General features: G+C 48.5%; 1 protein-coding gene across 3 annotated transcripts in view; it reads right to left on the reverse strand.

Moving 5' to 3' along the window:
* Positions 1-599: 599 nt before the first annotated feature.
* Positions 600-14,222, reverse strand: part of LOC140500057 (lysosomal alpha-mannosidase-like) — a 35,823-nt gene continuing 22,200 nt past the window's right edge. For all 3 annotated transcript variants that reach the window (XM_072602260.1, XM_072602258.1, XM_072602257.1), the window contains 22 exons: positions 13,946-14,113; positions 13,295-13,488; positions 13,050-13,182; positions 12,704-12,858; positions 12,012-12,128; positions 11,838-11,920; positions 11,628-11,748; positions 11,041-11,119; positions 10,755-10,864; positions 10,570-10,677; positions 10,329-10,445; positions 9,905-10,069; positions 9,589-9,686; positions 9,331-9,460; positions 2,637-2,755; positions 2,453-2,554; positions 2,185-2,272; positions 1,805-1,885; positions 1,463-1,705; positions 1,212-1,367; positions 1,019-1,127; positions 600-847 (listed from right to left, as the gene is read on the reverse strand). In XM_072602260.1, the coding sequence (XP_072458361.1) occupies positions 732-847; positions 1,019-1,127; positions 1,212-1,367; positions 1,463-1,705; positions 1,805-1,885; positions 2,185-2,272; positions 2,453-2,554; positions 2,637-2,755; positions 9,331-9,460; positions 9,589-9,686; positions 9,905-10,069; positions 10,329-10,445; positions 10,570-10,677; positions 10,755-10,864; positions 11,041-11,119; positions 11,628-11,748; positions 11,838-11,920; positions 12,012-12,128; positions 12,704-12,858; positions 13,050-13,182; positions 13,295-13,488; positions 13,946-14,113 (2,792 nt within the window). In that variant the 3' untranslated portion in view covers positions 600-731. The remainder of the gene's footprint in view (positions 848-1,018; positions 1,128-1,211; positions 1,368-1,462; positions 1,706-1,804; positions 1,886-2,184; positions 2,273-2,452; positions 2,555-2,636; positions 2,756-9,330; positions 9,461-9,588; positions 9,687-9,904; positions 10,070-10,328; positions 10,446-10,569; positions 10,678-10,754; positions 10,865-11,040; positions 11,120-11,627; positions 11,749-11,837; positions 11,921-12,011; positions 12,129-12,703; positions 12,859-13,049; positions 13,183-13,294; positions 13,489-13,945; positions 14,114-14,222) is intronic.

The raw sequence follows: 14,222 nt of genomic DNA on the forward strand, positions 1-14,222 counted from the left end.
AAGAGAATATTGGCAACTTTGGAGACAGAAGTTTCCATCGAGTGGTGAGGTTAGAAACAAGACAACTAACTATGTGGGAGGGAATGAGAGGAAAGGGCTTCTTACTCTAAGAAAAGTTAGAGACATGGGATAATAGTGAGGATGGTAGGATCTAGTGAAGATTTGTTTGTTTTTTTTAAGAATGGGAGAAGCTTGGGTGTGTTTTTAGGCAGCAGGGAAGCAACCACGATATATAAAGAAATTAAAGATTAGAAAGAGATGACAGCGGAAGCAATCTTCTGGCCATATATGATCCCAGCCCATTTCGGATTAGGAAGACTGGGGGACGTAAAAGGGAAGAGGGAAGGATAGTCCAACATGAAGATCAAATGCCTTCCCTCTCTCTCTTCTGCAGCCCCAAGCAGGACAAAGAGGGGACTAGGCCCAGTGGATGGGGCGACTCTTGTCTGGTGTCAGATGCCTCTGCAGGAGGTGTCCCGCTGTGGGAAGAGTCAAGTCCTCTTATGTCATCTTGCCTCCTCTCCCCAGCTCCCCCCACCTGACCCTAACACATACACAAATACACACAAACCTACACAAACACACAAGAATAGATAACAGACAGCACAACAGTGATACTTTAATGTCTTTAGGGAGGATAGAAGCCCTGAGGAAAAGACAGGAAAGCTCCTTCTGGTCCAGCCTGGGGAGAGAGAACATGGTCTGTGAAGCCCAGCTCAGGGCTCTGAACATTATCTGTCCCTTTCCTTGCTCCAGGCGACAGAGGCCAGGAAGGTTCGGATTTCCATGGGTTGAAGAGTGACAGCTGAGGGGTCCAGAGAGGGAGCTCGCTGCACAGGAGCAGGGCCTGTTAGAGGAGACCACAGGAAGATGAAAGGGATGTCACATCTCAGCCCCAGCCCCAAGAGGCTCCTTCTTTGGACTAAGTCCTCCCTGCCAAGAGCCCCTCCAGCCACCCTCTGAGGCTCTTGAGGGACAGGGACGAGAAGCAGCCTTTCTGCCCCTCCCCAGCCAGTACCTCCTCCTGTGCTGGTCCTCCATTGAAGCCGGGTGGCCTTGGAGAGCAGCTGGTCAGCTGACAGAGTGGTCTCCTCCAGGTGGTTGATGGTAAAGGCTGAGAACAGATCCTGAGAGACCAAAGAGATTAGGGGGTTGAGTGGGATCTTCTCCCATTTCCCTCTGCCCTTCTGTTGGTCCTCCCTTCTACTCACCTGTAGGTCCAGGGTCACTGGCTGGGACAGGTTGAACAAGCCACCCTCCCCACGCTCAAAAATGTGCTCCAGACGCAGGAGGACTGTGTTGGGGCCCCAGCGGGCCAGGGTCAGCAGGTGCACAGATGCGGGGAGCTCTTTTCGAAGTCCAGAGAACTGTCACAGAGGAAGGAGGGAGGAAAGGTGGGTCCATGGAGCAGAGTCTCCTCCTTGCTAAGGCCCACCCTCCTGGGTCTTTGACATGCTCTTACCTGTGTGAGTGTAGGAGTCCCTGGGCTATATGGGGTGCCCTGCCCCGCAGGGGCCAGCACCAGCTGTGGGGCCAAAGCTTCTCTCTGTGCCTGGAGGCGGTGTCCAGCAGCTGCTGCCTCCACTGTGTCCAGCAGCACCAGGTGTCTGCCCCGCACCACCAGTCCTGTGCCAGGCTCATCCCCGGGTTCCAACAGGGCCTCCCCTACCCCTCGGTTATCATCCAAGAGTAGTCTCCGGTGAACCTGCAGGAACACTGGGGCATCAGCCTTGGGGGCACAGAGGTGTCACACGGCCCAGGGCTCTTCCCCTTTCCATGTCCCCATCTTCTTCCCCTAACTCACCATCAGCTCCAGGGAACCATCCCTCAGGCTGCTGCCCCCTTGGGACCTGTCTGTCAGCACTGTCAGCTGGATCTGCCCATCCTGGGGGTAAGAGCAAGAGGGAGTCAGGACGATTCTTTCTGGGACAGAAAATGGGTGCTCCAAGCTCCACTGCAGCCTGTTTCCAGGTCCCCAGAGACACAGAGAGGGAACAGAGGTCTGAATACTGGAGGGAAGATGGTAGTAGGGCCCAGAGTGGAGGGGAACATCATTCTGTAGTTCTGCATATGGTAAAATGGAGGTTATTGTGATTCAGCTGTGCAGGTTGGGGGTTACTGTGATGTGAATATGTGTATGGGGGTGGGGGTTACCTAATTCAAATATACATATTCATGGGATACCTTGATGTAGATGCGGCTATTGACAGGGTAGTAGTTCCCAGCCACAGGCTCAGTCTGTTTCAGATTCCAGGTGGGCCTGTGGTTTCGCCTGGGGAAATTAGTTTAAAGAAGGACCTTAGCACTTAGTAGGAGTTTTGATTAAATTTTAATCCATTGAATCCCCAGTCCTTGCTTCACTTCCCTTCAAAGTTCTACAGCTTTGGGACAAGACATTTCCCCTTGGTTTAGAGCCTTGGATTATGTGTAGGTGGATGTCTGAATCTCCCACCTCCTCTCCAGGATCTCCCGTCCATTGCTGTCAGTGTAGAAAAGCCCACCAGTCTCCAACTGGGAGTCAAAGAGGCTGATGACCTCTTTCCCCCATCCATCCCTGTAATGGGGCACAAGTAGAAAGTCAAAGGCTACTCATCTCTTTCACCCTTTCTACCTCATTCCCTCCCCTGGCCACTCACTCAACAGGCACAGGCCCCACCGTCCACTCCAGCTCCAAGTGCCTCTGGCCAGGGTACAGCCGCACAACCTGGGAGCACCAGGCAGAGAAATTCTGATGCACTTCCTGCACCAGGGCCATCTGGGGGCACAAAGGGTTGAGATAAGGCACTTTCAGGAGAAGGAAGGGATGATCCTCCCATCCCTAAAGGACCCACCCAAGTCTATGCACCTGCTGACTTTTTTGGACCATGACAAGTGGCTTCCTTCTCATCCTGTTCTGTCTCTTGCTAGAAGCTGACAGATGATCAGGATCCTGCTGTCTTAACAAGGCTTTCTACATTTTTTGAAGCCCTGCCTCTGGTCTCTGACTTTGGAAAGCCAGCTTTGCCTCCAAAACTTATTTCCAGAGCTAAAGAGAATAAAGGCTCCTTGGGGGCAAAGACTTTGCTTCTGTTTAGTGCTAGTTCATAGAAAGCAATTAATAAAGGCCCATTGGATTGAACTGCACAATAGGTGAGGTACAGGAATGAATTAATCAACATGCATTTATTAAGTGCCTACTGTGTACTATGCACTGTGGGCATAGATGAAACAGTTCTTGCCTTCAGTGAGCTTATGGGGGAGGTGGGAGATGACACATATACATTTAAGTAGATACAAAGTCTACAAAGTTACTGGTGGGAGGGTACTGGGAGTGGAGCGTTGGTAAAGCTTAAAAAGGACTTGTATAGAAAAGCTTCCTTCCTGGAAGCCTAGCCTTTCTGGAGCTCTCTGGCTGCTAGAATTCCTCCAGGACCCCCAAGGGCCTCTGCTCCTTTTTGTCCTCTGAGAAAATGGTGTTTTCCTCTAAATAACCCCCTGATTTAGAAGTGGTTTCCATGAGCCTTTAATCATTTATCCATAGATTCTGGGGCTGCAAAGGACCCCAGAAGTCATCTGCTCTCATACCCTCATTTGGTAGATTGGGAAACTGAGACCTAGAGAAGTTAATTAAGTGATTTGCCCAAGGGGTCCCACTAGTGAGTGGTAGAGCCAGGTTGGCTGACCCCAAACCCACTGCTCTTTCCCCGATGCTACTCAGTCTCTCAGTGAGCCAGCAGGCGGCCTGGTTTTCAAGATCTGCTGCTCTAGACCCTAAATTACCAGTAGCCCCCCTTTTGATACTGCCACTTTCCAGGAGTAGTGACCTTTTCTTTTCATTCTTCCATTCTGCCTATACTATCAATGTTTGGGGTGGCTTCTCCACTGCCCCCTGCCCAGGAAATAATAATAATGGCAACTACCATTTAGGTAGTGTTTTAAGGGTTACACAATGCTTTACATATTATCCCATTGGATTCTGACAACAACCCTATAAGGTAGGTGCTATCATTATTTCCATTTTACAGATGAAGAAACTGAGACTGAGAGAGGCTAAAAGATTGGCCCATAGTCACAAAGGTAGCAGGATTCAAACTCAGACTTTCCTTTCTCCAAGTCTAGCATTCTATGCAAGCCTAGTCTCTTAGATGAATTATTCACCTGACAAATACTTTACCAGGGGAAAAGCACCAGAAGAGAACTCCTTAGTATTACTGTGCTTTCCCAATCTCTCCCACTGAGCTAAAAGTTCTCTGGTCAGCATTAGGGAAATGGCATAGATAAAGCTGAGTCAGCTAGGTGGTGCCATAGTGCATAGAGGGTCAGCCCTGGGGTCAGGAAGACATTTTCCTGAGTTCAAATCTAGCCTCAGACACTAGCTGTGTAACCCTGGGCAAGTCACTTCACCCTGTTTGCCTCAGTTTCCTCATCTGTCAAATGACCTGGAGAAGGAAATGGCAGATCTCTCCAGTATCTCTGCCAAGAAAACCCCAAATGGGGTCACAGAGTCAGACACGACTGAAAAGTAACTGAGCAACCACAAAGAACAACAAATAGGAAGATCTAGGGAAACGGAAGAACACTTGTCTGTACTGATGCAGAGTGAAGAAAGAAGAACCAGGAAAAGAGCATGTACAATGGCAGCAGTGAGGTAAATCAAGCAAGCATGGAGGGATCCAGCACAACGGTCAGCATCAGCATCTTCCTGTCAAAGCTCCATATCCCTCCTTTCTGCCAACAATCAGTAAGCTCTTCTCAGGAAATACACTTCGTTTTGTTTGAAGGCAAGGCAATTGGGGTTAAGTGGCTTGCCCAAGGTCACATAGCTAGTAAGTGTCAGGATTTGAACTCAATCCTCCTGAATCCAAGGCCAGTACTGTATTCACTGTACCACCAAGTTGCCTTAGGAAATTCACTTTGTGAGGTGATCTGTGTGTAGGTTGGTTGGGAAGGGTCTTTTGGGGGTGAAATGAAAAGTGTCAATAGAATTTAATAAAAGTATACATGGAAGCATCAAAGTGATCACCAGAAATTTTGATCCCTTGAATAAATGGCAGGAAATAAATTCTCAAATCAACCTTGTAATGCACATTGTGAAAATAGCACAGGCATGTATCCTAAGATGCATACCCCCAAGATGAAGTCTCCAAATACATATTCGTAGCAGTGCAGTAGCAAAGAATTGGAGTAAAGTCAGTGCCCATCAAATGGGGAATGGCTCAACAAATTATGGTATGCAAACATGGCAGATCATTGACTATGAAGAATGCAGGGAATCCTGGGAAACCATATGAACTGATGCCAAGTAAACTAAGTAGAACGAGGAAAACAATGATTCATAGTGGTGGCGGAAAATGGAAAGAATAAGGGAAAAAATTGGAACCGAATGCTATGTAATCATTATTACCAAATTTGGTCCCAAAAAAGAGATGGGAAGGCCTCTCCTTGCATTCTTTGCAAAGGTGGGTGACCATGAGTGTGGAATGTGGCATACCATGCCAGAATTAGTGGATATACTGGTTAGTTTTGCTGCACCACCTTTTCTGTATTTCTTTTTTATTCTTTGGAATGGCTCTCTGGGTAGGGGGAGAAGGATTTATTAGAGAAATGAAGGTGATATGAAAAGAAAATATTGCAATATTTTTTAAAGAAAAAAATAATACAAATGATAACAACAAATCCAATTGAGTGGAAGAATTAGTTACTCTAGAAGCTTAGGGCATAGAATCTCAGAGTTAGAAGGGACCAGAAATCATCTAGTCCAGTCCACAGGATTTGGGGTCCCATGTTTATTCTACTCTAGCAGAAAGGCCCAGTCAAATTGGTTCCTTCCCATACAGTAGGTAAGATGGAACTGGAATTATAAATCCCATTTGCAAGGGAAAGTACCACAGCTTAGGGAAAGAAGGGTAGAAGAGAAACCAATTTGCCTGGAAAGGAGGAAGGAAAGGAAAAATCTTGATAAGAAGGAAGAGCAAATATAGACATCTTTTTACAGGTGGTAGGGAAAGAAGGAGGAAGCAAAGAGGTGGGATTCATAACCTCCTAGAACCCAAACATTATCTTTTTCAATCCTCCCCCAGAATCCAAAGTCAGGCTCCCTTTGCCTTACTCTACCCTTCTAATCAGTATGTGTGGTCCATGTTGGTACCCTCCAAATTGCTTGCCCCAGGGCAAAGCCCCAAGGGCCCTTGTCCAGTTACAATTCTAGGCAAGGTGACCTACAACCTATAAAACTGTAAAATATATTTCCTAGGCCCAGTTAAGCTGTTTGATGACTGTTCCCTCATGAGTAAAATGGGAGGCTTAGATTAGATGGTCTCAAAGATCCCCACTAACTCTAAATTTATTATTTTTTTTTCTGATTGACCCCAGAGAGAAGATCTAGGAGCAGTACCTGAAAGTTACAGGGAAGCATATTTAGCCTTGATATAAAAAAGAAGGTTCTGATGTGTTTCAAGTGTGGAGGTTGGGAAGTTTGACTGGGGAACTATCTGATCCTTTGTGGTGACCTTACAGGGATGAGGCATTGCCTGGGCTCAGAAGAGTATCTCCCCATGCGGAGCATGGGCATGCCCACTGATCCCTTGCTTAGAAGACAGAGACAATTCTTGGCTGTTTTTCAGTCATTGAAGACATCTCTAAGGTGACTGATTAAGTAGGGCTAAAGAAGATGAACTCTCGTCACAGCAGCTGCCCTTTTTTGAGAATTTAGGGGAAAAAAAGACTGACAGGCTGACCTCAGCTGGTTTCAGGCTCACTTTTACGTTTTTGCTTTCAGCTTTCTTCTAAAGTGCTTTGATAAGAATACTTTTTTAAAAAACTGGTTTTTTTGAGGGTTTTTTTTGGGTCTCTTTTCTTTCACAACATGACTAATATGGAAATGTTTTACATGACTGCACATGTATAACCTATATCAATTGCTTGCCTTCTCAATGAAGGGGGAAGGAAGACGAGGGAGAGAATTTGGAACTCAAGATTTTAAAAAATGAATGGAAAAAATTGTTTTTACATATAGTTGGAAAAATCAAATATTAAATAGAGTGCTTCGATAGAGGTGGGAGAATGACTTAAGGAACAGTGGATGGCAACTTGTGCAGAAATAAGACAGTGGTAAACGTGTACTTGCATGCAGCCTGAGAGGAGAATGACTGATAGTAGCTACTAGGTGGCTCAGTGGATAGAAAACCAGGTCTGGAGTCAGAAAGACCTGAGGTCAAATCTGATCTCAGACCCTTACTAGCTGTGTGACTGGGCTTAACCTCTCTCCACCTCAGTTTCCTCATCTGTAAATAGGGATAACAATAGCACCTAGCTCACAGGATAGCTGTGAGGATCAAATGAGTATAAGTGTAAAGTGTTTAACAGTCTCTGGCACATAGGAAGAGCTATATAAATGTTATTATTATTAGCCTGATGGTAGCAAGCAAGAGCACTGATAGATTTCCTGCAAAAGCACATCGCAGAAGTAGACATGTGTTTATCTCTACTCAGATTGAGAAGAGGACTCATGGACAATATTCCTGAACCCTAAACTCCTGTGAAGAGAAGGGATTTTGTGTTCTTATATATATTGTATATGTTCCAGAATTGAGTCTTCTAGCTAGGGAAGGGAGACTTCCAACCTTGGGGGTTGCTTCATGTGCCACCCCCAAGATCAAGTTCCCAAGTTTGTTAGTTTAGGAATCAGACCTCCTAGAAAGACAGGGATATTTTTTGAGCAGATTTGCCTTTTTGGATAAAGAAGAGAATTGTCCATATGGCCCTGGAAATTGAAGGAGCTGTTAAGGAAATCTGTCACTTGGGGAAGGAAAGAAATTTGGACCTTGCTACACTCCACCACACCAGTGAGTTATTTTGATAGTGCAGTTTGATAAGAAAGAAATTTCTTGTTCAGCAGCTTCTCCCACCACCACCACCACCATCACATATGTTTAATTCCCAAGATGAGTCTGGTTGGTATTACAAGTCTTGGGGAACCATGTGGGACCTTCCTTGTGGGAAAGAGGGTCTATAGAAATGTTAAAGGATTGCCTTTCAGAAGAAGGGCAAATAAACTACTTCCAAGGAGGTGTTTTTGAATCAGTCAGAGGTTGTCCTCAACCCATATGCCTTGCTACATCGAGCATCTTACAGGAGCTGGGGGCCCTGCTGTCCACATTTAGGCTAACCTTGATACAAATTTTTCCAAAGCTTTATTTCAGAGATTTCCCCAGACTAAACTCTAGGATTGGGATAGGATGAAAAGGATGAGGATTATCTCAGGGCAGCCCCGAAAATTAGAAATTGGACCCAATCTACGTGAGCCCAGAGTCTTTATTTTGGTGGGGAGGGCCTACCTGAGCAACACGGTTAAGCTAACAATAAAAACTATCCAGTGAAACAGTTCACTTTAGGGGCAGTGAGGGACTTCCCTGGCCCTGGGATTTCTGCAGCTGATGATGAATGACCACTAGTCAGAGATGGCACAAGAAAAGATGCTCATTCAGGCATTTCATTGGCCTTAATCTCTTGGCCAACTCTTAATCTTTGTTTCCAGTCAGGCCCCAAGAAGCAAGCTCTTTTATTCATGGTGACACAGTGGATAGCATTGGGTTTGGAGTCAAGAAGACCTGGGATGGAATACCAACCTTGACACTTACTACTTGGGTGACCTCAGTCAAGTCTTTAACTTCAAGAAACCTCAGGCTCTTCATCAGGCAAATGGGGATAATGCACCTAGCTGGTATCTCTTCACAAGATCAATGTAAGGTGCAAACTAGCTAATGTGTGTAAAGAGCTTTGTAACTTTTAAAGAGTGATATAACTGTCAGTTATTAATATATTTTCTCCAAAATACACATTTATTTTTGTACAGTCGTGTCAGTTGTGTCTAATTCTTTATGACTCTGTTTGGGGTTTTCTTGGCAGAGACACTGGAGTGATTTGCCATTTCCTTCTCTAGCTCAATTTACAGATGAGGAAACTGATGCAAACAAGATTAAATTACTTGTCCAGAGTCATACAGCTAATAAGTGACTGAGACTGAATTTGAACTCAGGTTCAAAACTGACTCTAGGCCAGGTGCTTTATTTACTTAGCTTTCCCAAATACACACTGGGCCCAGCTTCTGACTCTAAACAGAACTCACTCATCTGATTTACAAGGCCAGGTTCATTGTTTGGGACTCAGGAATTTTCCTTCTGTGCATTTGGCCCTGGGGAATTGTATCCACCCACACATTCCTACCTAATCCCTCACCTTCCACCCCACCCTTTAGGAAAAGATTCATAAGAAACCTTACATCCCCCACCCCCTTTTCCTCACTGTCTCCCAAGTGCTTGCCAGGCTTGGTGGCCATACCCCATCTCATACCTGCACTAGATGAGCCTGGGCCCTGTGCTGGGCCCGGTGTCTCACAGGAAATGGCACTGAACTTTCGGTTCTGAAGATATAGGCACCAGAGGCCTGTGAGTTTCTGTTGTCCCCACTGCTGGATCCATACCTGGTAGGGGGTGGGAGGAGGAGGAGAAAAATGATGCCATGGTCTGGCTCTGCTCTAAGTCTCTTGTCCTCCTCAGGACTTCCTGCACCCTCCTTCTTCTCCCATTGTGCTTTCTAGGACCCCCTCACCAATAGAAGGCCTGGGTGAGTGGCAGCCTCAGGCCCAGGTCCAGATTCTCAATCTCTTGCAGGAACCCAGTGTCTGGGTTAAACGTGGCTCGCATGTGCTAGATGTACAGACAGAACAAGCAGACAGATTGCTGAAATGTATAGCAAGAGCCTTAGACCTGGCCCCCACAACTAGACCCAGCATAGAGATGTGAGATGATTCCCTAGGCCTGGGGGAAATTGAACCCTGAGGGACATACCCCATTTCTCTCTTCCTTCTACCCAACACAGCTCAAAGATGTTCCACATTCCTCCTCAGCCAGCCTCAGGGACTCACCTCATTCTGGATGACCAGGGTAGCAGGTGTAGGTGTTGCAGGAGTGGGCATCCTGCTAGGCAGCCTGGTCACGGAATAGATGCTGAAGCCAAGGGGAGGAGCTGAGGCTGGGAAGAGGAGCTCCGGAGGGGAGGTCCTGATTCCTTCACCTGACACAGTAACAACCTTGGTGGAAGGGGGCAGGGATATTGTTTAATGAGGGGAAACTGAGGCACAGATATAGCCTCTTTTTGTCTCTAAGCCACAGCCCAGTAAAGAGGCAGAGTTCCAAAACCCAGGGAGAGAAGTATGTGGCCTCACCCATTGAGGATGGCAGATGATGTCACTAGAGGGTATTCTGGGATTGTGTTCCTGGGGTGGTTATAGGGGGAGGTTAGGTATTATAAATATTCTGGAGAAAGACATTGAAATATGAGGTAATTACCTCACTAGGTACAGTCTGCTGGTTGGCAGTCCTCACCCAGAAGCCCCAGTTGCTGACTGGCAGTCTCACCACCAAGTTTGCTGTCCATCCCAGGGGGTTGTAGAGGATGACTAGGAACTGGATGATCAATGGAGAAGTCAGACCAGTCCCTATGCCAGCCCCTGCCCAACAACCTTTCTTTTCCCATCCCCCTAGCCCAGGGAACTGTCCACATTCCTCTCTGCCCCAGGGCCTGACTTACACTGAAGTCCCTCTGGCTCAGGGGGCACACGCTGATATTCAGGTTATTACAGAACATAAAATCCTCTTGGGAGCCTCCCAGACTTGCCAAAGCGTTGCTCACCACCACCTGAGGGAGGCATGAGGATCAGCCTCCAGCAGGGCCTTAGCCTCCCCTTCTACTGGGACTCCAGGTCATGGTCATACCTCACACTGCTCCCAGCCCTCCATCAGCTGCTTCACGTAGTCATTGGTCACACGCTGCCTAGAGGTACCACTGACTGCATCATGGTGCTGGGTCACAGCCATTGCCTTTCCTGGGAGCAGATGATGTGAGGAGAGGGCTAGGGGTGGGGGGCCATGGGCTGGGGGTGGGGAACCATGGGCTGGGGGTGGGGAGCCATGGGCTGGGGGTGGGAGCCATGGGCTGGGGACCAAGAAGACAGAAACAGCCCTCCTCCCTCAAACCCACCTGACAGGTCCTATCACTTACGTAGATAGATACTTCTCCCTTGTCCATAGGGACCCTGTGATGCTTCTGGTCCAGCCAATGCCTCCAGCTGGTTACACACCTGGTGGGAGGGGGAAACAAGTGTCACATGGAGGAGATGACCTGTGTCTCCTTCCATGAATCCCCCAGTCTCCTTTACTTGATTCTACTGGGCCCTTCCTGTGATACATGAGAAAGAGGGCCAGATATGGAGTGAGAGGTCCTGGGGGACAAGTCTCTGTCACTTACTAGCTATATGACCTTGAGTAAGTAATTTAAAATTCTCTGGGGTCTTTAAGTTCCCTTCCAAAAGCCAGTCTGTGATCCTATAACCTGACTCACCCCCTCAAACAGAACTTCCCCTTCCCATTGGTCCCTTCCCCTATCTCATCAGGACTCCATCTTATAGTCTTTCCTCATACTCTTCCACAGACCCATTCCCCAACCCCATCTTATCCTCCTTTCAGGGATTGTAAAGGTACACTCTTCCCATAAGCTCCTTCTCCCTGCCCCCATAAGAACCCCCATCTTGTCTTCCTGCCAAAGACCTTTCCTATGTTCTTCTCCCCTCGCCCCCCAGTAGGGCCTACCTGCAGAAACTTATGACTCAGGCGTTCATAGCGCTTGAGGGCAGGGCGGCTGGTGAAGTAGCCAGTCCAGAACTGGTGGGGGCCATCCGCATACGGAAAGAAGTCATCCTGCTTCACTGTCCTGGGGCAGGGAGGCAGGGCTTGAGTCACTGTCTGCCCCAGGACCACTGGGGTTCCCTGCCTCTTCCCCACCCCCTCCCCTCCTAGTACCAGGTGAGGTTGGCCTTGTTCAGCTCCCACAGGTAACAGGCTGGGGTAGAATAGAGGACATTGATGAGGCTCCCTTCGGTTTGCTGAAGGGAAAGGGAATGGAGGCTGATTCAGTCCCCCCACCCCCACCCCCATTCTCTCCTTGATCCCCGCACCACAAGCCTGGATACCTACCTTTGCATTAACAAGCTCGATCAGCTTGTCCAAATTATCAAACCACTGACTGGCATAACTGTAGTAAAAATCGCCACCCATGGTCATCACTGTGTGGTTGGAGGCATAATGCTGTGCCTGGAAGGGACAAGTCAGGATCCTCAGCTTCCTGAGTCCACTGCTGGGAAGACAGGGTCAAACCCCAGCCCAGCTCCCTGCTCAGGCAATAGGGGTCTACCTCAAAGAAAAAGATGGGGCGAGATCAGAGGAAAGACATGGAGTAATGAGGAATTGCCCTTGGGAAAAAGGAGCCAGCAGAAGGGGCTGAAATCCACTGACCTTCTCTGATATTTTCTCCTTTCCAACATACAAACTCAGATGAATCTGGGCTGACTGCCCATTCCCCATGCCTGGGGCATTGGTAAGACAGCCAGACCAGAAGGCTACCTTTCTAGTTTGGCTCTACATCTGCACTTGCAGAGTGAAGCCCTGGTGTTGGACCATTGCCACCCGTCTGGCATTGCCAGAATTAGGGGACACATGGTGGAGGAAAGATGAAAGCCTGGATGTGACTCCCTATAGAAGTCTGGTTCAACTTGGGCAGTAGAGACCCTAAGGTAGGGACAGCTGGAAGAGGCAGGTGCTGTCTCTTTCAGAGACAGTCAGGGGCTATAAATCTGGAGACCTGCCTTACAACCAGGGCTGGGTCTGACCTGGGCAGTGGCTACTTCCAGGAAGTGGTTGATCACTTCTTCTATCCTGGAATCTGGACTGGCCGGGTCATCTGCCATGAGGTTCCCTTCTTTGACAGAGCAGAGAAAATCCCAGCACAGCCCCACTGGTGGCAAGTAGAGATTGGGAAGAATACCTAGGAACCAAAAGGTCAGGCCAAGGTCCCCTCATTGAGGCCCCATGCCACTCTTAACCCCTGCCATGGCCCCCACCCCTTCCTCACCCCAGAACCCACATTCCACCTGCAGCAATCCCTTAGCCCAGCCTTTTCTAGTAAACCTCAAAGAAGAGAGCAAGGTGGAGGTAGCTGCTGACAACTTCTCTTACTGGTGAAGAGGTCAGCCTGTGGAGACGGTAAGTTGGCACTCGCCCTCCAGACTAGTTCCATCTCCAGCTCTTTCTTACGTCTCTGCTTGTCCTGATAATCCAGGCGGCCCAAGAAGTAGCCGTCAAAGCCCATCTGTAGAGAGGGAAGTAGAGACAGGTCAGGGCCTGAGGTTCTCACCAACAACGAGTGTGGGGAGGCAAGGGAAGGGTCAGCCAGCAGGAAGGGCTGTCAGGATGAGGCAGACCTGGGCAAAGAGAGACGCCTGCTCCCGTGAGTGGCCGAAGGGGTCAATGTGCCAGGCAACTCGGGGGCGGCCACAGGCCCCAAAGGTGTCACTCAGGAACTTCAGCCCCAAGGACATCTGGTCAATGATGGCTGCGTAGTATGTGGTGGCCTCGTCATTCATGACCCAGCCTCCATTGACAAACTGGAGCCTCCCTATGGAGTAGAGGAGGGGGTCAGAGGAGTTCTCCCAAAGAAGGAGTCCTGTGGTTCTGACTCCCTCCCTGGAAACCTAGAGCAGGTACCAGACTGCTAGGCTGGGGAACCATGGGACCCATTAGGGGACATGGGCCACCTCACTGGTCAGGAAGACAATATTTGGGGCAGAGAACATGCCCCATGACCATTGTAAGGCACATGACATCACAGAGAAAACGCATGGCATGTGCATATGTACATACACACATATATGAAGGGAGGCAGCTTGGTTTAGTGGGAGTCAGAAAACCTAGATTAAACCTCTGACACTTCCTAGCCAGAGGAGTTTGATTGTGCAAGTCTCTGAGTCTCCATTTCTTCATCTGTGAAACGGAGTGTTGAGGGGTGGTGGAACCAGATGACCTTTCTGTTTCCCTCTAGCTCTAATGCTCTCTGATTCTGTGGTCCTCCTCACCCTGGTTGACCAGCTGCTGCACAGCCTGTCTCGTTGGGACCGGCTGCTGTCGCCACCATCGGACAAAGAAGGCCATCTCAGCATAGATAAAGCGTCGGGATGAGTTGGCCAGCAGGGCAGATACCACAGAGTCCAGGATGTGCCGTACACCCTTGTAAGGATTCTGATCTGTGGGCATACACAATCACCACTACTCACCTCAGGGAGGGACCATCTTGCCTCCCTTAGGCCCCCAGGCACTCCCTTATGCTCTCGTTCTCCAGGGGCCCAGTCCTAG

The sequence above is a fragment of the Notamacropus eugenii genome, chromosome 4 (genome assembly GCF_028372415.1).
Source record: "Notamacropus eugenii isolate mMacEug1 chromosome 4, mMacEug1.pri_v2, whole genome shotgun sequence".
Taxonomy (NCBI): Eukaryota; Metazoa; Chordata; class Mammalia; order Diprotodontia; family Macropodidae; genus Notamacropus; species Notamacropus eugenii.